General features: G+C 37.0%; 1 protein-coding gene across 1 annotated transcript in view; it reads right to left on the bottom strand.

The window, feature by feature from the left end:
* The window catches only part of LOC149838320 (serine/threonine-protein kinase BSK1-like), a 122,631-nt gene that overhangs the window by 65,462 nt on the left and 33,787 nt on the right, over nucleotides 1–23,382 (bottom strand). Inside the window, exon 3 of the mRNA XM_090006515.1 lies at nucleotides 9,996–10,129. Coding sequence (XP_089862641.1) covers nucleotides 9,996–10,129 — 134 coding nt within the window. The remainder of the gene's footprint in view (nucleotides 1–9,995; nucleotides 10,130–23,382) is intronic.

Here is a 23,382-nt window from a genome sequence, read left to right as displayed (position 1 = left end):
CCACACCATGGTCTGCAACAGACGTCTGAGAAAGCAGATAACTGGGTTCTTGAATCTTTACCTTGAGGTAGACATCGATGGCGCAATACAGTCCATCGTCGTAAATCCTGACGTGGTTCGGAATCGCCACGACGAGGTTGTAGAACTTCTCCGGCTTCCAATTCCCGTCGGAAGCGATCTCTGCGAGGTACCCGTCCATCAATTTTCCGACCACCATCCCTGGCAAATTCCCGAACCTCCTTTCCTCTTCTTCATCCTCACCTTCCTCCTCTTCCTCTTCGTCTGCACCACCGCACCCCTCGAGGAAGTAGCCAAGAATCCTCTCCACGCAATCGATGTCGTAGAGGGTCTCGATGAGGTAGGAGTAGCGCGGCAGCAGCAGATCGTCCAACATCGCCTGGTCCAGCTGCCCGGCGATCTTCCTCTCCAGCGTTGTCTGGCACGACTCCGACGCGCTCAGGATGTTCGCCGTCCGGAGCAGCCCGAACAGAAGCCTCGTCGTCGTGGTCGAGCTGTTGCTCTTCCTCACCAGCATATGGCTCACCACCGTCTCCAGTAGCTCCCTCTGATCGACCTCTGTCGAGACGGAGACGAAGTGCGAGGACGGCACCCTATTCCGGCGTGACAGGCCTAGAATGAATTTCTTGGCGCAGCACACCAGCGACCCCTAGATGCTCTCGACGCACAAGTCGCGAGCTTTCATGGCGGAGATGACCCTCTTGTAGAACGGTAGCCCCAGAAAGGTGAGCTCATCGAACCTCATCGGATCCCGGTGCCGGAGGCCTGTCTCGATCCCGTTCCAAAGGATGTTGTCGTCGGGGCTCGCCATCAGATCGCCGGCGACGGTGGTCCTGCTGTCGTGCACGAAAATGAGAGGGAGGGAGATAGGTGGGAAAAAAATAAAAACGGGTCGGTAGGGCTTTGTTTAAGCCCTATTTTTTAGGTCGAATGAGGGTTTTGACCCTCATTTGACCAAATAAATGGAGCGTGTGCGCCTCAGTCCGAGGCGTGTGCCTCAAGGCCTATGAGGTGCACGCCTCAAGGCCTATGAGGCGCACGCCTCAAGGCCTATGAGGCGCACGCCTCAAGGGTATTGCGCCTTAAGACTGCGCCTCAAGGCACAAAGCCCCTCGCCTTGAGGCGAGGCACGCTTTTTGCGCCTTGAGGCGCGTTTTTAATAACACTGGTTCAAAGCATAAGGAGGAGGGCGGGTAGTGAAGGTTGATCCTGTAGCTTCTTCATCTGACATCGAAGTCCCAGAGTTTAGATTAGGATTTTATTATTTATTATTTGTTATTTGTGTTCTTGTAAACATTGTAATTCTTCTATTTTTGAGATATTAATAAAGTGAATAATTCAAGTGAGGTGTGCATTACCTTATTCCGTTCCCTGAGTTCGACCTGGTCTTACCACTAGTGTAAGATGGTTTACTTTTATTATTTGGTGTACAGTTTACACGAGAGTTTTATTGAAAGATTATTGTTTTAAAAAGTGTTTTCATAAAACGCTACACTAGTGACAAAACATATAAGAAAAATAGATGAAGCGTATGGAAAGAATAGGAGAAGTCTGGGAGAATTGAGATTCCCATCAAGTTTTGGAAGCAAGGAGTATCACACTTCCGAAGTGAGTTTTCGGAAAGCGGGCTTCCCACCTATCTAAGAAGCTTCCGGTAACTCTGGTCAAGAGAGACAGAGAGAGAGAGGTCTTTCGGTGCCCAATATCATATAAACAATGAATATGTATGCCATGAAGCAGCAACATCCAAGGAAGCAAGCAAACCTAAGCATTTTGATCCTTATTCCACTAGCACAATGCAACAATTTTGTAATAATTGTTGGTCAATGTGAAAATAATAGTTCAAATTGTTAAAGTGTGTATATATACATATATAATATGGTTGTATATATATACATATATATTTGTAATAAGTAATACCTATTAGAAGGTATTTTTGTCATTTTAATTTTCACCTATGTAATAGGATGTGCCCATTAGGGGCACTTTAAACTTTTTTCTATTTCTTTTATTTTTGTCTTTTTACTTTTTGCCAAGGGCATTATAGTCTTTATAATACCCTTGCTCTAAGAGATGTTGGGAGCTCCCCAACGGCTATATTTATAGCCGTTGGTGGTGCTCCCACTGGCTCTTGGTGTACCTTTTTGCCTATATAAAGGGGTTAATCCCCTTGCATTTAATGCTTTCTCAATCATTTTGTTCTTAATAAATTATATATATTTTTACTTGTTCTTTCCATTAGTGGCTTTGTGATCTTGTTTTGTATTGGCACATAAGAGGCTCTTTGTTTGTGCACTTTGAAAGTTTTTCACCTGTAGAGAAAAGAGAGAGACGAAGAAGAAATGCAAGTTTTTTTTTTCAGCTGTTACGCTTTCTGTTTTTCTCATCACTTAAAATCGTGACCTAAAAGATGTTTTATAATGTTACAACACAGTGATATGGATCCGGGTCTGGTGTATCCAGACCCGATAGTCTAAGTGGGTTATGATACATAACTATGGATATGTGTACATGGCTGTACACAATCCATGGATCGAAGTGGATCGGGTCGGATCCTTTCCAACTTTTTCACCCCCCCTCAAGTTGATCATGGTTTTGGACCATGAACAAGTTGCCTTTAAGCATCCAAAAATGATCCTTTGTTAACCCTTTGGTAAATAGATCTGCAACTTGTCTCTCAGTATTGACGAACTCAGGTTCAATCTCTTTTTCTTCAACCTACTGTCTCACAAAGTGTTGGTCGATCTCAATGTGCTTGGCACGACTATGATGTATTGGATTGAATGACATGTTGATAGCACTTTGGTTGTCACATAGCAAAGTAGTGTGGGAAATCTTTTCTCCTACTTCGGTTAGTAGGTGCCTGATCCATGTGACTTCGGCAGTAGCAGCAGCCATAGATCTATACTCAGCCTCAGTGCTTGATCTAGCGATGGCCTTTTGTTTTCTACTGCCCCAAGAGACTAAATTTTTTCTGATGAAGACGCAATATCCTGATGTAGATCTTCGTTCATCAGGATCTCCTGCCCAATCTGCATCACAATATACAGTGAGTCCGTGCTCATCTTTGCCATATGACTGTGGTGAATATATCAATCCATCTCCAATAGTCCCTTTCAGATATCTAAGGATACTCTTGACCGCTTCCATATGTCCAGTACGTGGCGCATGTATAAATTGAGACACTTGATTGACTGAATAAACAATATCAGGTTTGGTGAATGTGAGGTACTGTAGCATTCCTATTATGCTTCGATACCTGGTGGGGTCATCACACAGATCTCCATCCTGAGAGCTAAGTTTTTTATGAAGCACACTCGGAGTTCCCAGAGGTTTGCAGTCTTGCATGCCTGCCTTGCTGAGAACGTCTACGGTATACTTGTGCTGAGTGAGTGTCAAGCCATGAGCCTGGTTATCAACTTCTACGCCAAGAAAGTAACGTAGAACTCCAAGATCCTTCATTTTGAACCTCTGACCTAGTAAGTCTTTTACTTCTTGGATGTGGGTCGCAGAGTTTCCTGTGATGACAATATCATCGACATAAATTAATAACAGAGTGCTCACAGACTGACTTCTAAAGATAAATAATGAGTGGTCCAGCATGGAACGTGAAAATCCATGTTTCTGAATCTCTAGCGAGAAGTTATCAAACCATGAGCGAGATGCTTGCTTCAGACCATAGATAGCTCTTTTTAACCTGCACACATGAGTTTTACAATTTTGTTCTTGATACCCAGGGGGTTGTTCCATGTATACTTTCTCCTTTCAGTCCCCATGTAAGAATGCATTTTTTACATCAAGCTGACTCAACTTCCATCCATGTTCAACAGTCAGGGAAATAATAATTCGGATTGTTCCCATTCTTACAACTGGACTAAAGGTCTCATCATAGTCTTGTCCTGCTTCTTGAGTGAATCCTTTTGCCACAAGCCTTGCCTTGTACCGTTCAATAGTTTCATCTGGCTTGTGCTTTATTTTGTAGACCCATTTACATCCAACAACATTTTTGCCAAGTGGTCTGGGAACAACTTCCCAGGTTCCACATTCATGCAAGGCTTGCATTTCATCATTCATGGCTTCTACCCACTTGGTAGAAGTGGCTGCCTGATAGTACATAGTGGGCTCTTCTTCCTTATTGAGAGTAGTTAAGAAGAGTTGAAAATCCAATGAGAAGTCATTATACCTGACCCACCTGTCAATGGGATGTCGTATGCGGTTTGATTTTCTGACCTCAAGAGTACGAGAATGAGTCGGATTGCCATCTGAGACATGATCTGAATGGCTTGATGTTGTCGGTCTCTGTCTAGAATAGACAATGCCTTTGTATCTGCCTAGTACTTCTTCTGTATTCTGTGATCCCGACGTCCCAGTGTCTTCAAAACTCTCTTCTTCTTGCTGCACACAATCTGAGGAGCATGCTTCGTTGGAGTCAACAAAAAGTTCTGAACTCAACCACGGATAGTAAACTTCACTTGGCATATTCGTTGCATCAGCTTCGTCATCAAAATTTTGTTCATCAAAGACGACATTTCTTGAGATTCTGATACGTTTGTTGATGGGATCATAACACTTATATCCTTTGTAGTCATCTGCATATCCCACAAACCTACATTTATGGGCTTTGTCCTGAAACTTGTTTCTCAAGAACTGATCAATATGCACATAACAAACACAACCAAAGACACGCAAATCATGATAACTAGGATGAGCTCCAAAAAGACAGTGATAAGGAGACTTATTTTCCAGAACAACCATGGGCAGCCTATTTATCACATGCACGGCAGAATGAAAGGCTTCTGTCCATAGGTTGATAGAGAGATGACTGTCATGAAGCATACTCATGGCACTTTCAACAATATGTCTATGTTTTCGTTCAGCAATCCCATTTTGTTGAGGGGTGTGGGGGCAGGACACCCTTCTTCCTATTCCATTATTTCGAAGAAAAGAAACAAAATCACGGGATGAGAATTCCCCACCTCTATCACATTGGAAAAATTGAATGAACTCAAAAAATTGATTTTTGACCAAGGAAAGAAAATTTTGAAACAAAGAGAAGACTTCCGACTTATTCTTTATGAAATATATCCAAGTGTATCGAGAATAACAATCAACAAAGATTAGATAGTATCTGCTCCCAGATCCAGAGACAATTGGGGCGGGTCCCCATACATCAGAACAAATAATCTCAAAAGGTTTTGAAGCTCTCTTATTAATGGAATGGAAAGGCAATACATGACTCTTACATGAAAGACAACTGGAACACTTATGACTGCTCTCATTCCCATTAAGACTTTCTTTTGGAATGAGATTATTAGAAACAAGTTTCTTAATGAAATGACTCCCACAATGTCCTAACCTACTATGCCATAAGAACGGCTTATTACATTCAGAAATACTAAAAACACTGGCAGAAGAAGATGAACACAACTCTAACGAAGGCTTTGAATTCAGATGAGCAGGGCGAACAGCATGACATGGAGCTTCTTCAAAGACATACATATTGCCTCATCCTTTTCCTTCAGCGAATGTTTCCCTCGTGACCTTGACCTGCACAGAGAAGGGAGTAAATTCAACTGAAGCATTATTATCATCAATAAGCTTGGAGACAGAGACGATGTTTTTCTTAATGTCAGGAGCATGAAGAACATCAGAAAGAGTAAGAGTGGAATGTGACATGGGAAAGATAGTTTTTCCAACATGAGTAACAGGATGGTGGGATCAATCTCCAGTAACAATCTTACTTTTTCCAAAATAAGGAATAGGATTAGAAATCTTACCTGCATCACCTGTCACATGAGTCGCTGCTCCTGAGTCAACAAACCAAGTGCCTTCATCACTCTGTTTCAATTTCAACTCTGACAAGGCAGATATTAGTAGATCTTTGATGTCTCCACTATCTCTGGTATTTGTGAACTTTCTTTTCATTTCTGTCTGTGGGCCTTTTCCTTTATTCTCTGGATTGTGCCAACAATTCGCCTTGATATGCCCCTTTTTGTTAGAAAAGAAGCAAGTGGGGACGGATCTTGATCCCTGCGCATGGGCAGACATATTTGGAGTGGGAAGCAAACCACGCCCTCCGTATCCATTTCGCCCTTGTCCTCCTCGTCCTCGTCCTCTACCGTAAGTCACTCCTGTGGCAAAAACTTCTTGAGAATTTGTGTGGATGTGAGTTTCTTCAGAGAATCCCTTCAGAGTCATTTCATACTGAATCAATTTCGCCCGTAACGCATCGAAGGAAGGAAGAGCAGGAAGGCACAATAGTGAAGTGACTATCATATTGTAGTCAAATCCCAATCCACTCAGAGTTTGTTGCATCATGTCGTTGTCGCTTACGGCACATCCTATAACTGCAAGCTGATCTGTGATGGTCTTTATCTTGTTCAAATATTCCATAATGGTCATGGATTCTTTTTTTAACAACTGAAATTCCCTTTTAAGGAAAACCATCCTTGCTTGAGAAACCTGCGAATACGTCTGAACCAGTCGCTCCCAGAGTTGTAGCGCTGTACAATTGTCGGAAATGGCAACTAGAACTTCTTGAGACAGGGTTGAGGTGATGTATGCAACTGATTCATCTTTCCTTTCCCAATTGAGAAATTCTACATTTTTGACATATACGATCGAACTCACCCCTTGATCATCTTTCTCTTCTCTCGGGACAAATTCTGGTGGAACAAGAGTGGTTCCGTCCAGGTGACCTAAGAGACCTTGACTCCTTATAAAAGGAATAATTTGTCTCTTCCAAATCAAGAAATTTGAGGTATTCAACTTTTCAGAGACGAGTTGGTTGAGGAAGCTTGAAGAAAGATTTGATTGAGAGTGATAAGGGTCCATTTGAAAAGAAACAACGAGAATGTCAACCAGAGTGTTCATAATAAGTTCAGCCTTTTTTTTTTTAGAATCGCAGAAAATCGCAGGTTGTCGGATGCAGGGAACTCAGTTTCTGAACCTTTTCTGTGCAGTCCAGAAACTGAGATTGATGAGATGAAGGATGCCTTCACACGTTAAAGGAACCCCTTTTTTTTATAATAATAGAAATCGATAATCAAAGGATAAGTTTTACAGTATAGTAGTAAAGAATAAAAAAATCGAATGTGCAAAGACAGACTTAGAGGAGATTAGGTAAGGCAGATCAAGAAAAGAAATTAAGGAGAGACTGTGGGTGTCTGTGTTCACGTAAACGTGAATCACAGATTCACCAAAAAAAATGAAACCCACGTGAATAGAGGTCACGTGGATTACAGTTTCACCAAGGGAAGAAACCCATGTGAGGCGTGGGTACACAGTAGATTTCAGAAAGAGGGGAGGAAATGGGGAAGAACAAAAGAAAAACCCACGTGAGGTGTGGGTGTGTGGGTACAGAGTAGATTTCAGAAAGAGGGGAGGAAATGGGGAAGAACAAAAGAGAAAAAAAAAAGGGGAAAAGGGGGAACAGAAAAAAAAAGAAGGGGAAAGAAGAACCTCGATTTTCCGAACTCGCTCTTACCGGAATCCTTCTCAGCCTCAGTCGGATCTAGGCTCTGATACCATGAAAGTTTTTCACCTGTAGAGAAAAGAGAGAGAGAGAGACGAAGAAGAAACGCAAGTTTTTTTTTTCAGTTGTTACGCTTTCTGTTTTTCTCATCACTTAAAATCGTGACCTAAAAGATGTTTTATAATGTTACAACACAGTGATATAGATCCGGGTCTGGTGTATCCAGACCCGATAGTCTAAGTGGGTTATAATACATAACTATGGATATGTGTACATGGCTGTACACAATCCATGGATCGAAGTGGATCGGGTTGGATCCTTTCCACCTTTTTCACACTCTTGTATGCTTGTAAGCCCATAAGTCGGATCTTGTAAGCCCATAAGTCGGATCAATTTGTGCACTTTTACATTTCATTACACAAATACTGCTACATTATGCCTGTCATTTTGCCGAAATAAGTACAAGCTTTCAGCCACATGAGATGTAAGTCCCACATATCGACCTATTTTCAGCAAGAAGTGTAAAAATCTCATACACAAAAAAAAGACCATAAACACTAAAGATGTTGACATTGATTTAAATAAAATTCCCTATTAATTACTAAGACTGAGGCTTAAATGGAAAAAAGAAAACGAAGAAGTCAAATATGTAAAATAGAAAATAAAAGGACAAGATCCTGAGGACATGCTAATAAGGAGCCACTATATCTTACATTTGGACCAGATCAAGCAAGAAGTCTATGAAAGCATCAGCAACAGTGTTTCAAAGAAATAAGGCTTCTAGAAAACTGCCTTCAATAAGCAACGATATCTGGTTTCCTTATCAAAAAATCACATATAGGAAGGAGAAGAGACTTTTCTAAATGCCAAAAATCAACAAGGACTGTTGGCTTCAGGAATGATACCTAACGCCCAATTCCATCATTGAGTGGCAAGCACAAGTGAAAATCTAAATACTAGCCATTTATGGCTCCACTCTGGCAAGACTTTTTAGGAAGAATACGGGGATTCTATGACAGGGTTCTCTGTCAATCATTCACCTCAATTGACTACGATGACAGAAGTAGACAATGGGTGCTTGGAGCAGCCTTTCAACCTGGACCTCATCAAAATATCAATGTTCTATATTATTTGGATTAGGGATGTGTAAAAGACCCATTCTAGGGTGGCCAGAGAATAGACAAAATTAACAGCAAAAACCACTCAGTTCTTTATTCTGTGTGATTGGAAGGAGAAACACGCTGCAATAAAATGAAGGACGGTAACCATCACCAGTTTAACTCTATTCCCTATCATTATGACCAAGGACAAACGTTCCAATGATCAAGGTTTTAATGCTAGGAAAACATTGATCCAATCAAAAGAATTTATGGATATTAAGATCATTAATTACAATTTGTACACTAAATTTATTAATAAAAACCACAGCAATAAAATAACAGGATAATAAAACCCACAAGTGCTAAGAACACTATTTGGTTGCTCATTGCTAGACTTTGATGTGGACATGATATGCAACTGTTCGCCCTTTTTAATAGAAAGAAAAAGATGGACTGAGTTGAAATAAAGAATTAAAGAGATTATATAAGCAAATACTTCTCAGAGAACGTTGAATCCAAATGTGGCTCTTTTTAAATAAATATAGTTCAAAATTTAAGGTCTCTCATTAATTAAAAAACTTCATATTATAGATATGCAAATAAATCATTGATTATTATTGCAACCTGCCCAAATATGATCAGTCTTGTTTAACTAATAACATAGGATAAGATCATTACCTTTTCATTGTGAATAGGAATATAACATGATAAGATAGATAGCAATTTATAGATCCTATCATCTGCTATATGTCCATAGACAAATGTTAGGCCAATCATATGTGAATGCGTGTACCTTCCTCTGTCTTTACCGTTGGCTCCCAAACAGCATGGGTCAATCATTGGTTCTCTGACATAAAGCAGATAATATGAACCTTTATCCCAGGGCTCAAAAGTAGTGCTGGAAGCAAGGGGCTCCACCCCGAACCCTTCTAGACACCACGAATTTTGCACACCCTCATTTCCAAAAAATTTATAGTAATATTGTGACTTTTTTATTTTCTTCAAACCTATGTAATGGAATGTTTCTTTGGACAAGTACAAATTTGCAGTTTGAATTATCAGCTGGTAATTGTGGAAGCAATCCCATTTTTTGGCATCATATGATCTCTACCTAGTTTGAGCATATTCAAGATGCAAAGGAAGAAAGATAACTGTGCCCATAAGTAGGCACAAAACCACCAAAAAGAAAAACAATGGAAAGGAAGGGGCAGATACAGAGACTAAAGAGAACCTGCTTTTCTATAGAGTCTAGCTTGTAATAATACAAGGTACAGTAATAAAAGGATTAACTGAAATGGTGTTCAGATAAAGAACACCATAATAAACATCTATAATTTGCCACCATTAGAGAGGAAAAATTTTTGCGAAAAAAATAAGAGATTTGTAATAAAAAAAACAATTACCTCATCAAAGAGGACTCTGTACGCATTTAGATCATGATATAATGGTCTGCCCTCACTACTACAATATTCCAAAGCTTCAGCAATATAAAGTGCAACCCTTATCCTCATAGACCACTCAATTGTTTGCTTTTCCCCTGTCCAAAAGATGAAATTGGATAATTTACTTTCCAATATATATACTGTGATATCCATTCAAAATAGCAAGATTAATATCACAGCTATAGAGATGAATTCAATGCAATGAAGAATGTGAAATTATAAGAACAAAGTGCAAAAACACATACAAGTCCAACAGTGGACAATACAAAGGCAAGAAGGCACAAGTCCACTATAGGACAATACAAAGAACCAACGAAGAGCAACATAAGCAAGTAAAAAAAATAGATTCTTTATTGAATAAATGCTTGGAAAAATTATGAAAAGAATAGGGGGAGAAGACCCCTACTTATACACAAAGTAAAGCAAGAGATGGAGACACTTGGGAGCTCCCAAAAGAGTTGTTGGGGGGAGTTCCAATGACTCTATGGTCTTAAATGACCATAGAGCCCCGAATGGTCTCCCTTATTACAAATAAAAAGAAAATTAATAAAAGCTAATATTTATTACATGTGAAAAGACAGAAATGCCCCTATAGGGCACTTAACTATTATAAGACTGAAAATTAAATATATGAATATATATATATATATACATAAGTATATCTATATACACACCTACATATATTTTAACACTCCCCTCAAACTTATGGCGATGTAACCAAAAGTTTATTAAAGAGAAAGATAAACCTAAGATCAGGAAGAGCTTTGGTGAAAAAGTCAATCGGCTAATACTCTAATGTAACATATGGTAACTCAATGGTCCCTCTCAGATATTCATCACGAACAAAATGACAATCCATCTCAAAGTGTTTAGTTCACTCATGGAAGGTGTGGTTGCATGCAATATAAATTGCACTCTTATTATCGCAACACATCTTCGAAGGTTTTGAGATTATTGTCCCTATATCTCTGAGGAGACTTCTTAGCCATACAAGCTCCATAGTTGTCATAGTCATCACAAGATATTCAGCTTTTGTTGACAACAAGGATACTTGTTGTTGCTTCTTGCATCTCCACGAAATCAAAGACACCTAAAAATACACAAAAACTCGTAATTAAGACTCTATCATTGAGATTTCCTCCCCAATCAGCATCAATATAAGCATGTAAATCTAATAAAGAAGATGAGGATAAGAAAACTCCCTTTGTTATAGTATTTTTGATATATCTAACAATTCTTAATACAACACTTATGTGTACAGTGCTCGGAGCATGCTGAAACTAGCTGACCGAGTGAACTGCATGAGTTATATTTGGCCGAGTGATAGACAAGTAAGTGAGAGACCCAACAAGTTGAAGATAAAGTGTAGGATCTTTTAGCAGAGTCCCATCTTTCATCCTTAATTTAGCATTAATCACTTCAGGGGTTTTTATCTTCTTATCATCTGAAATGTCAGACTTAATGCAAAAATAAGCAGCAAGTTTCATTTAATAAAGAATATACCCTCTGCGAGAGTATGCAACTTCAATACCTAAGAAATATCTTAAAAAGCCTAAATCAAACATATCAAAAACACCGACAGATGATTTATATGAACCTCCTTATTTAATTAACCATTTACAAAAATCTAGTTGGTATATGGACCATTTTTTAATAGATGCAACGGCTATGAATGTCCTAACACTAGTTATTCTAGCTATTGGACCAAAAGTTTCTTCATAGTCAATTTCATATTCTTGAGAGTAACCTTTGGCCACTAACCTAGCTTTATATCCTTCTAGAGTCTCATGACTCTTGGTTTTATCCAGGGTTACCGGAAGCGCATAGCTAAAAGGGAAAGCGCGCTTCCCCGAAGCGTGCTTCGGAAGCGCGGAACGTCGCGCTTCCGAAGCGTGGGGGGAAGCGTCTCCCTTTTTTGGGAAGCGCGCTTCCCTTTAATGGGGGACGCGTTTCCCTTTAATGGGGGACGCGCTTCCCTTTAATGGGAAGCGCGCTTCCCCCACGCTTCCCCCTCGCTTCCCCTGTTTTTTTCAATTTTTTTGTATTTTTTATTTTTTGTTTTTGTTTTTTTCGCTTTCCCCTCGCTTCCGAGACGCTTCCTATGTCGCTTCCGAGACGCTTCCTAGGTCGCTTCCGAGACACTTCCCGAATCGCTCCTAAGTGGTCCCACGCTTCCCCGCTTCCTAAAATTTTGAAAGTGCCTCGCTTCCCGCTCCCGCTTCCCGTATCGCTTCCCGCTCCCGCTTCCTCAACTGGCAACCATGGTTTTATCCTTAAAAACTCATCTACATCCTATATATTTATTTTCTATATTTATAAGTAATGAAGTTATTTATCATATTTTAGCCTTTTCAAGGGCATTTAGTTCTACATTCATTGCTTCAACCCATTGTGGCAGATTTTTGGCTTCATTATAATGCGATGGTTCATGATAGAAATGTAAGCTATTAAACATGTTATATAATTTGGTGTCAACGTGTCATAAGATACAAACCTACTTGGTGGGTTGGAGACACAATTGGATCTTCTAAATGAGTTTCTCCTATAAAAGAAGTTTGTGAATATTTTTCTGAAGCACTTAAAGGATGCTTTTGCTCATATATTTGTATGGGTTTATCAACAATATCATCATTTTTTATTGGTGATTCCGCATTCTCATGATTTGAATGCCCACTATTATCACCACCTTCATAGTTCATTATCATTTAAAGTAGTATCAGTGTTATCATTCAAAGAATCATCACAAGAAGTCGACTCTTTTTGTAGTAAGAGATCATATAGAAAAGTATAATCTACTTCCTCATTCTCCTTAGTTTTCTCAAATCCATTTTCATTTTCGAAAAATGTTACATCTTTATAAACATATAGTTTGTTACTTTTAAAGTCAAAACATTTACATCTTTTTTTTTCTCTATAACCCATGAATACGAATTTAATGGCTTTTAGAGACAATTTATCTTTTTTATATAAGAGTACAAAACACTTACAACCAAAAATTCGCAACCGCTTGAAATTGGGTGTTCTTTTAAATAATTTTTCATGTGGAGATACATTTTTTAAGGATAATGAGAGCATTCTATTTATCAAATAAGTTGTTAGAGAGGTCTCGGCCCAAAAACTTTTTGAAATATCTTTAGAGATAAGTAGTGTCCTAGTGATTTCTATAATATGTCTATGTTTTCTTTCGGCTAATCCATTTTGTTGGGAAGTTTTAGAACATGACTTTTGGTGACAAATCTCATTTTGTTTTAAATAATTTTGAAATTCATTTGATAGATATTCACCACTCGAGTCGGATCTAAGAATAAAATTGTTGTTTTAAAATTGATTTTTAACAATCATATGTAATTTTTCAAAAAAAATACATCGAATTTGAAGTTAAAAAAGTAGATCCATGATTATCTAATGAAATCATCAATAAATGTAACATAATATGAATATCCTCCTTTTGATATGACCAGAAAAGGTCCCCAAACATATGAATGCATTAACTCAAATAGTCTTTTAGAGACAAAAGTTCTATTAGAAAATGGGATGGATTTCATCTTTCCAAAGATACAATCTTTGCAAATTAAATATTTTTCATTACAAAATTTTTTCCTAAAAGGAAAAAGATACATCTTTGAAAACTTTAGATGTCCAAGTCTTTTATGCCAAGTTTCAATATATTTATTTTGGACATAATTACAAAAAGAATTTGAAGGAAGATTTAGATAGTTCATGAAGTAGAGATCTCCCCTCCTATGGTCTTGCCCAATCTGCTTCCCGGATCAGAGATCCGGCATGAAGCAACCCTTAGATTGGAAAAGGATTTCACATTTATGATCGAAAATTTGAAAAATGGAAAAGAGATTAAAATTTAGTTGTGAAACAATTGGTACACAAAATTTTTGAAAAGAATCTAAGGTTCCAGTACTTTTAATTTGCAAAGATATTCCATCGACAGTGGAAACATAGGTAATTTTTTAATTAGTGCATAAGTCGGATAGACCAATCTCATGAGATATCATATGAAAGGAGGCTCCTGAATCAAAGATCCAAGAAGACATACCTAGAGGAGAAAATGAGTCCATCGCAGTACCTGATGTAGATGAATATTTGAGTAATTGTTGAAGTACCTTCGATAGTTGAGCAAGTAAAAAAGAGTTTTTTCATTTAATGAGTTCAACCTTCTTTAGTGTCAATTCTTAAACAGAAGCCACCTCGTTCTTAGGAGAATCATTTAATTTAGAACAATTGGGTCTTATGTGTCTCGGTTTATGGTAATAATGACATAGCTTTTTTATAGCCACCACTATAGCTATTTTGCCCCTCAAAGTGTGCAAGCTGTAACGAAATGACTGAAAGGTAAATAAAGTCAACTAAGGGCATACAGAAGCACAAAGCAATGTGCTTAAGCACAAGTCCACTAGGAACAACACAAGAGAACAAAGGCACAACACAAGCACTAAGTGCATATAAGACATCAAAGAACTAAATAGAAAAACACAAAACATAAAAACTATTCTTCTTTATTGAGCATAAATCCTTAAAAGAAGCATTAGAGAAAGAAGGGAGACAAAGCCCCTATTTATACACAAGAGGCAGTCTCAATAGAGCTTTTAGATTGTTCCAATAGCTATATTGATTAGTCAACTCTATGTTGACTAGTCAAAAAAGAACCTAACAACTCTATTTGGTATTTGATCAAATAGACCCTATAAAAATAGAAAATGAAAAAAAAAATAAAGTAAATGTATTAATATGCCCCAAATGGGCATTTCCTATTACAATACTTGTGAAATGATGAAAATACCCCCAGAGGGTATTACCTATTATATCATTGTAAATAGAATATATATATATATATATATATATATATGTGTACAACTTAACACTCCTTAAACTTATGGTGTGATATATTGAAAGTTTGAAAAATATAAAAAAATAATCAATAAAAAGGATCTAAGTCTTCAAGTGTCTTCAATGGAAATCTCTATCTTTAAGATGCATGAGAATTTTGCAAATACAAGTCTTCAAATGTCTTTATTGGTGATCATCTCCAAATGCCTTCATTGGCTATCTTCATCTTCATGGTATAATGCATTGAAGATATTTCTTTCTCGATCCATCGCATCTTTAAGAAGCTGTAGAGAGAACCAAACAAAGGTTCCAACTACACAAAAGAAGATATCATAACCTAAGTAGTTATAAAGTTTTAAACAAGAATAACACACAGGTAGAATTTTTAAACAAAGTAGCAATAATTTTAAGATTTTTAGAAACATTAGTAATAATTCAAGCAAAATAAGAAGAGCATGTCTCAAAGATAAAGTTTTATGAAATCAACATTAGGCAATCATAAACCCAAAATCAACTTATTTTTTAATAAAACATAAATATTAATCACAAGAGAGTTTAATTACTAAAGAACATATAAATTATCAAAGAGATAAACAATCATGCATTAATAATATCTCAAAGTTTTAGAAAATCACTTCAAATAAAACAAATCATCAATAACATGCAAATAAACTATAACAATTCAAGAAGAGGCCTCAAGAAAAGAGGAGCTACTTAAATTCATGATGTGAACAAACTAATTTATATGAAACCCACACATATATGCAATTAAATCATATTTAATGCACATGAAATGACAATAAAAAAACTATTTTTATCAATAAAATGCACATATAATGCATGAATTTAATGTAAAGAATCAAGTAGCCTTCAATTACAAACCAGAGTGTCCAATATCTAGTGGGCAACACACAAGTGTTTACTTAAGGAACACAATGACAAGATTTTATTAAACATCACAAGTATGCAAAAATGCTTGGAAAAACAGTAAATTTTTTATCAATAAACATTTTTCATACAAAGAAAAGCAAGTAGTAAAAGTTTATAAATTTCAATGAGAGATTTTAAAAATCTCACATAACAAAGAGAATGATATTTGCAAACCAACAAAAAATTGCGAAAAACAAAATAAAGACTTAAATTCTCACAAATATCAAGAAGTGATATTTTGCAAACCTCAACAATAGTTTGACCACCAAAAGCAATCACCTCACTAGGCCTCCAAACCTCAAAAATCAAGTATATCAGCAACTAGAAGAAGAGCATAATTACAATGCCACTTAAGGGCTAAAAATCACACAAAAGTGTGAATAAACATCTCTTGTCTACATATAATGACACTCAAAACAAGTATATCAATAACTAGAGCAAGAGTATAGCAAGAATGTCACTAATGGGCTAAAAACATACACAAAGGTGTGAATAAACATCTCTTATCTACATATAATGGCATTCAAAACAAGTGTATCAACGACTAGAACAAAAGTATAACAAGAATGTCACTAATGAGCTAAAAACGCACATGAAGGTGTGAATAAACATCTCTTATCTATATATAATGATACTTAGATAAAAGGTATAATAAGAGAACATGCACGAGGTAAGAGAGCTTGTAATGGAAACAAACTAATGTCACCAATAAGAATATCAATCTTTCGAAATATTATAGTTTCAAAAATAGATAGTTATCACATGTACACATAATTATAAGCATCCATAATAAACACAATGGCCAAAAAAAACAAATGAGTGATTCAACACTCAATAATCAAAAATCACATAACTATCAGTTTGAGTCAAATTACAAGTTGACAATCTAAACTGACATTAAACGATATGCACACAACTCACCCCAACAAACATCTCTAATTCAACAATAAAAAGGCCAAGAAAAAATGATACTATCATATAAAAATTTGTAATGGACAACACAAATGCCATAAGAAGGCAATAAATACTTATGGAAATCAATTTCCAAATAAGTGAGCTCATATATAAGAACCGATTTGAAAAAATTAAGTTTCAAATCAAATCCAAATAACGGTAGATGAAAACTTATAATGAATATAGTGTATCATATGTACAATAAGATGTCAATTGATGCAATCATATACAATTTCAATATATGCAAGCTATATAGAAAGAGCTCAATTTAGATTACAAGTGTAGCGCCCCAAAAACTTAACCCAGAAACACCGGGATTTTTTTTTCAGCGGAATCATTTTATAACTCGTGGTTAAATGAATAGAGAGATACAGGTAAAAAGATTTTGAAACAATCAACACATTCTTTATTTCACTTCAGTTCATGAATTTTTACAAAAGTATGTTTACAAAGAACGAATCACTGATGGCATATCAGTTACAAGTTGGCCAGAGAATCAGTAGATCAAAAAGATGTTGAAACCTCTTCTGTAACCGCTTGTGGTGACTACTCAGGACCTGAAAATGTTAAAATAGAATAGGAATTAGACTACCACGTCTAAGCAGGAATTCTGTATTGATAGTGCAAGTATATCGTGAATCGAGTGTGTGGTATGAGTGTCATGGTTGATCTTTAGTGTATATCAAGACAGGTACGCACTATGTAATAAAGATCTAAATTCATGTACCTGAACAGGTGAGCAGTTATATAACAATAACAAATATGCAACATTGATAAGCAGGTGAGGTATGCCACAGTCAATGTAATAACATGTACATTTTCCTATAACAATTTAATTACCTTGTATCAACCAAGTTAAGAATTTTACTAATTTACAAGTTGATAATATAAAGCATCTAATACCACTTTCATATATATCTCTAGTATCTCCACTAGTTGTGACGCCTAACTCTTCTAACATGATGTTTAAATATCTTATCTCGTGGGTACACACGGGCACAGGTGACCATCTCAGAAGAGAATATTCGAGGGTATATTATTTCAGGTAATTTATTAACCCGAACATTCTAACGGAGACTGAATCCCCAAGGGAGCGACCAACAGTCGAGAGAATCTCTCAAGGGCTCAACTCAAGACAGGATGCATCCCTAACCTCTGCAGAAGATGTGGAACTACCACCTAGGACACATAGGTAGTCCTGGTCCCTAACTCCGAGGACGGGGACCCACGAGCCGCTTCACGCTCGGCACCAAACACAAGTCCTCGAAGTCTTGTACCACCCACCCTCTCCAAGGTAGGTCTCAATTAAGTAATTGGGTTTCATTAATTTAGTTATTTTCCAGAAGTTTAGAACATTTCCACAACTTCTACTCATTGTCATAACATTAACCCATTCTTAGTAATACACACACCCTCAAACATTGATACCCAATTTCCTTGTCCTGTGATATGTTCATTGTTCACCATATACTAAACATGAGTACATATCATATGTATCTATCTGATAAATATGACCCAATTGCTTTGTTAACAGAGGTATCATGTATCTTAAGAGTTTGTTCTAACCAATTTATTTCCAGCTAGATATCTTTTCAAAAATAACCATTAAGCTACTCTGAAATTTGTGGTAAACTACTTTGTACTGACACTTGTTCAATATAGAATGCAGTTGAACACTGAATTAGTTCAGAAATATAACATTTCATTAACATTTCATACATACAGGTGCAATAGTGTAACAAACAATTTCCAAAGAAGCAGATAGCACAATTGGCAAGGGTTGTTGCTTCAGCCAGATTTAATAATCCATCATTAACCATTTAAGATGAGAAGTAATAATGGCTCCAATGTACCAATATGCAGGTCGCTAATGGACTGACATGATTCACTACCTACGACTAAGATAAACTAATGGAATTAGCCACTAATGGATAGAAAAAAATAAACTAATTCTGGAACTACCATTGCATGTCAACAGGGAATCAATATCTTCAGTAAATCAAAATTAAAGGATTCAATACAATCATGCATAGAACAAAAATTGTCGGAACAGTAGCAAACAGTCTTGTTAACATGATGCCCATACAACAGGTCAATCAAGAAAGGTGTTGGCGTAGTTGATAATATATATAAATATATATATTTCACCCAGCACTGCCAATATTTGTTATCATTTGCAGGTAGATGAACAAGTAAACGCAGACAGGTATAGATAAAAAAAATCGGATACAAGATCAAGAAAGGTTGTTTATCACAAAGTCAACTATGAGTAAGAAAAATAATTCTAACCGAGAAAATAAAGTAAATTCTATCAAGCAAATGAATAAGATCAAACCAACCCCCCCCCCCAAACATTATGAATTTAAAAATTTAGGGTTTATCAAGAAAACCCCCAAATCGATTTGATTTGGGGTTTTACGGTTTATCAAGAAAACCCCCCAAATCAATTTGATTTGGGGATTTAAGGTTTAGAAAGAAAACCCTCAAATCAATTTGATTTGGGGATTTACGGGTTAGGGTTAGGCACGAAAGCACCTTCCCTTCCTAATGTTGTCGTTACCCTTACCGGTAACCCCAAGACACAGCGTGGGATTTTCCTACAACCAAGAACAGCTTGGAAAGCTCGTACACGCACCAATGATCGAGGTTTTCCCTAGACCGACCCAACCCCAACTCGATTCATTCCACACCCAACAAAATCAGTGACAGAAAACCTACCTTTCTTTTCCTGCGATGGATGGAGAAGAACAAGGCCGATGACCGAGCTCAGGTACCTCCAAGATCGCGTTTCTTACTGCACTTTGATGTTGTAAAGAAACGAGAATGAGAGGCGAGAGGTGGGGAAAAAGAAATACGGAGGGAGAGGTGCATGAGAGCTCAACCCTCTCCACCTACCTCCTTGATAGTGGCGACCCTTCCCGCGTCTCCGATGCCCTGGAAGACTTGGTTACCAGACTGTAACCCCTCCCCTCCCCCGATCTCTGTTATACGCACCCTTAGGCAAGAATCGTGCCCTAGGCACAATTCTTATATTCGACTTTTAATAAAAAAAAAAGGAACGGGTCCGTGTCTGAACCCGATAACCCACCATACCGGATCCACTCAAAAGTGGATCCGGGTCTGTAATAAGTTACGAACCCATTCAACCCGGTAATTTTTAATGTGAATCTATTGACGTGAGTTCGAACTAACACCACTTGGGCAAAACCTTAAGTGGATCTATTTGGATCCACGGTGAATTTGACCTGACCCATATAATTCGTACCTTACTGCCTACTGCATTTGGATCCAGTGAAGGGATCCAAGACCCAAATCTCCCTGATTTTCGTAGTTATTACAAGTCTACTATTAGACAATCAATGTCATATAACATTAAAGATGGTCAAAACATATATAAAAATTCTCAAAGAACCATATAGAAAACCAAGTAGATACACAAGTACAAATAATCATGGATACTCATAAAGAGATCAAAAAAACCTTATGTATGTGCAATAATCTAAATAACTTACAGCCGCATATCTTATACAAAAGATATGCATATGAATATATTTAAACATATATGCAAGTGAAAGATTAAGGCACTAAGGGCACAATATAAAATTTTATATTTTATAAATAACTAGTATGCAATGAAGAAGTTTCTCATGATTCTCAACTTAATATTTTATTAAAAACTAAATATGCAACATAATATTTAACTCTCATGCAAAACATGTAAAATAACACCATGAGACTAAGAAAATAATATAATCATAAGTACCACAAAAAAAGATCAACAAGAAAAATACCCTATATCACAACTATTGTAACGACCCCAACTCATCTTCGTTGAAAAGTGAAATTTTTTATTTTTTTTTAAACAAATGTGGAAACCATACCCAGAGATCCGGAGCCTTACAGACATAACACAATCCAAACCTAAAGGGATCTTACATTAACCCAACAATCAACTAATTAACTTTATTCATCAATAATTAAAGTTTAAGAACATAATCAAATAAATGTCAATAATAATGGAGCCCCACTGTCCCAAAGAAAATGTCAAAAAGTAGTCACGCAACCTCGTAAGCCCCATATAGCAGACGTCCTCATCCATGGGCTTCAGGGCATGTGAAAAACATAAAGGGCACAGGGTCATAATCAAAGATCCAGCATACGAATTTCTCTAAAGATCCAAATATGCAAGAAAAGCATAAATCAAATTCATGCAATATTTTTAGAGGAACGTAACTACAACAATCTCATAATCCAAATGACCATTCATACATTTATTAACAATTATCATGCAACAACAATATCTCACATGGGAAGGAAACAGGTAAGGATGCATGAACTAATTGCAAAACAATAAATATGCATGATATCAATCACATGCATGAGTAACTTATGAACTTATTATCAGAGTTTTCTTTTGTATGTGTGTCCCTATTAAATGCACACAATTTTAGGTCTACTTTTCATTAAAACCCACGGATACTCAAAACGGGCACAACAAATTTCCGAAATTCAAAATAGGTTCTCAGTTGTAGCTTAACACACAATTTGTATTTTATTACTAGGTTTCACACTTGGCCTTCGACCGATACCAGAAATCAACACCATCCATCGGAACATTAGAAATCAACATCTAATGTCAGGACACCAGGAAAATCAGCATCCATTGATGCCACTTTCTTGGTATACCAATAACAACAGTTGTGTCTACACACCACCCACATGCAAAGTGACGGAAACTCTCTAAAACTATGACCGAGAGACAAATCACCATATCGAGTTCAGGAGCACAATCGCACACGGAGTTTTAGTATCCTCACAGTTCTCCAAAACCGCCATTCAGGATTCTCATACTGTGAAAGGGACATCCAGGAAGAAAACATTAATTACATTGTTTTATCTTTTTTATTTTTTTATCAAAAGATAGGTTCTTTACAAAAGCTTCGTTTTGCAAATCAACATGCAAAACACAACATGAGGCCTTGGCCCGTTACAAAATTTAAAGTGCAATTAATTAAAAAATCAATAAGTTTCAAATGGATTTTGCAATGCATAAAATAATACTTAGAGCAACACCTGCTCGTGGCCTACATGGCCTACAGACTATTGGTGCATCTCATGCAAAAACCACAGTGGACATGTGATCGTACAATTATCCAAACATGTCCACAAATGCACATTCATTCATACACAATACGAATGTACATGTAAAGTAATTTACATATGCATATGAACACATGCTTGCAACATATATCCTGTCTCATGATTCATCTCAAGAATAATATGCAAACATGCACATGATCATGTTAATACAACAACATAACTTCGAAATTCACGTGTTCATAATATGTATATTTATGTTGGCAAGATATAAAATTCCATGAGCATATGTAAAGCACAAATAATTTTGCCACTTCGGGCAAGCTCGGGAAGCAAACATAGTTACCAACCCCGAAGCTATGCTCCCCGCACACAAGACAGCACTGGGACTCTATTGGCAATCGGCTGGGCTTAGACAAACCGATCATAGCCCCAACCGATGACCATATGAAGTCTCGTTATTTTCTGCACATATGTGGTGCCCCTTTACAACACTAAAACATATATTTTTGGTAAAATTTTATGACTCATGAATAGTCACATAAAAGCATGCATAACAATCTGATCATAAGTAAAAACACATAATTTGAACATGGGCAGAAACACATAAATCTAAGCATTAAGCAACATGCATAAATCTGAACACTAAGCAAAAATACATGAATCTTATCAATATGAATATTTCTTCATGGCCAAATTGCTAGGTCGAATGTGCCTGAAATCGGGCGACCCATGTGCTCAGTCCATCATAGCTTGATAGGTATGGCTGATTATTGAAGTCAGTATCATGAGTTCAGTGTCTTTTTTGTCATGCTATAATCATCAAATCATATATATATATATATATATATATATATATATTGTTTGGATCAACCCCCAGCTGACTGCAGTCGGCTGGGATTGAACACTTTGAGGTCGGACCAGCTGACTGCAGTCGGCTGGGCTTAACAGTTTTTTGGAAACTGCCTAGCTGACTGCAGTTGGGTGGGCATAACAGCTTTTTTGAAAACTGCCCAGCTGACTGCAGTCGGCTGGGCTATGTATATTGGTTGGAGAAACTGTCGAGCTGACTGCAGTCGGCTGGGCTGCTTCAATGAGTTCACAGTCCAAAAAAAAACAGTTTTATGATAAATCTGAAAGTCAGTCCAAAACCTGAATTAACAAAATTTGTATTTAAGCTAAAGTCAAGTTTAGAAATCAACTAAAAGCCCAGATTCTTCTTTTCTAAAGTTGAATCTTAATTAATCCCAACTGTTGAGAGTAAGAGGTTTCAAGTTTAAGTTTTCTTAGATTAGAGGTTATTTGAAATTTTAAGTTAATGAGGGACTTATATGTAATTTCTCCTTTTTGGCATCTCTCTATTTAACATAGAGAGTAGCCCTAATATTAGATTAACGAGTTCTCCTTTTCTAAACAGTCGTCTCTCTCTCTCTCTCTCTCTCTCTCTCTCTCTCTCTCTCTCTCTCTCTCTCTCTCTACCTAGGGTTCGGTGCATCTCATATATTCTTGAACATGGTATCAGAGC

This window comes from Nuphar pumila, chromosome 5 (assembly GCF_984573655.1).
Source record: "Nuphar pumila chromosome 5, dmNupPumi1.hap1.1, whole genome shotgun sequence".
NCBI classification, from domain to species: domain Eukaryota; kingdom Viridiplantae; phylum Streptophyta; class Magnoliopsida; order Nymphaeales; family Nymphaeaceae; genus Nuphar; species Nuphar pumila.
This window is presented reverse-complemented; position numbering and strand designations above follow the sequence as displayed.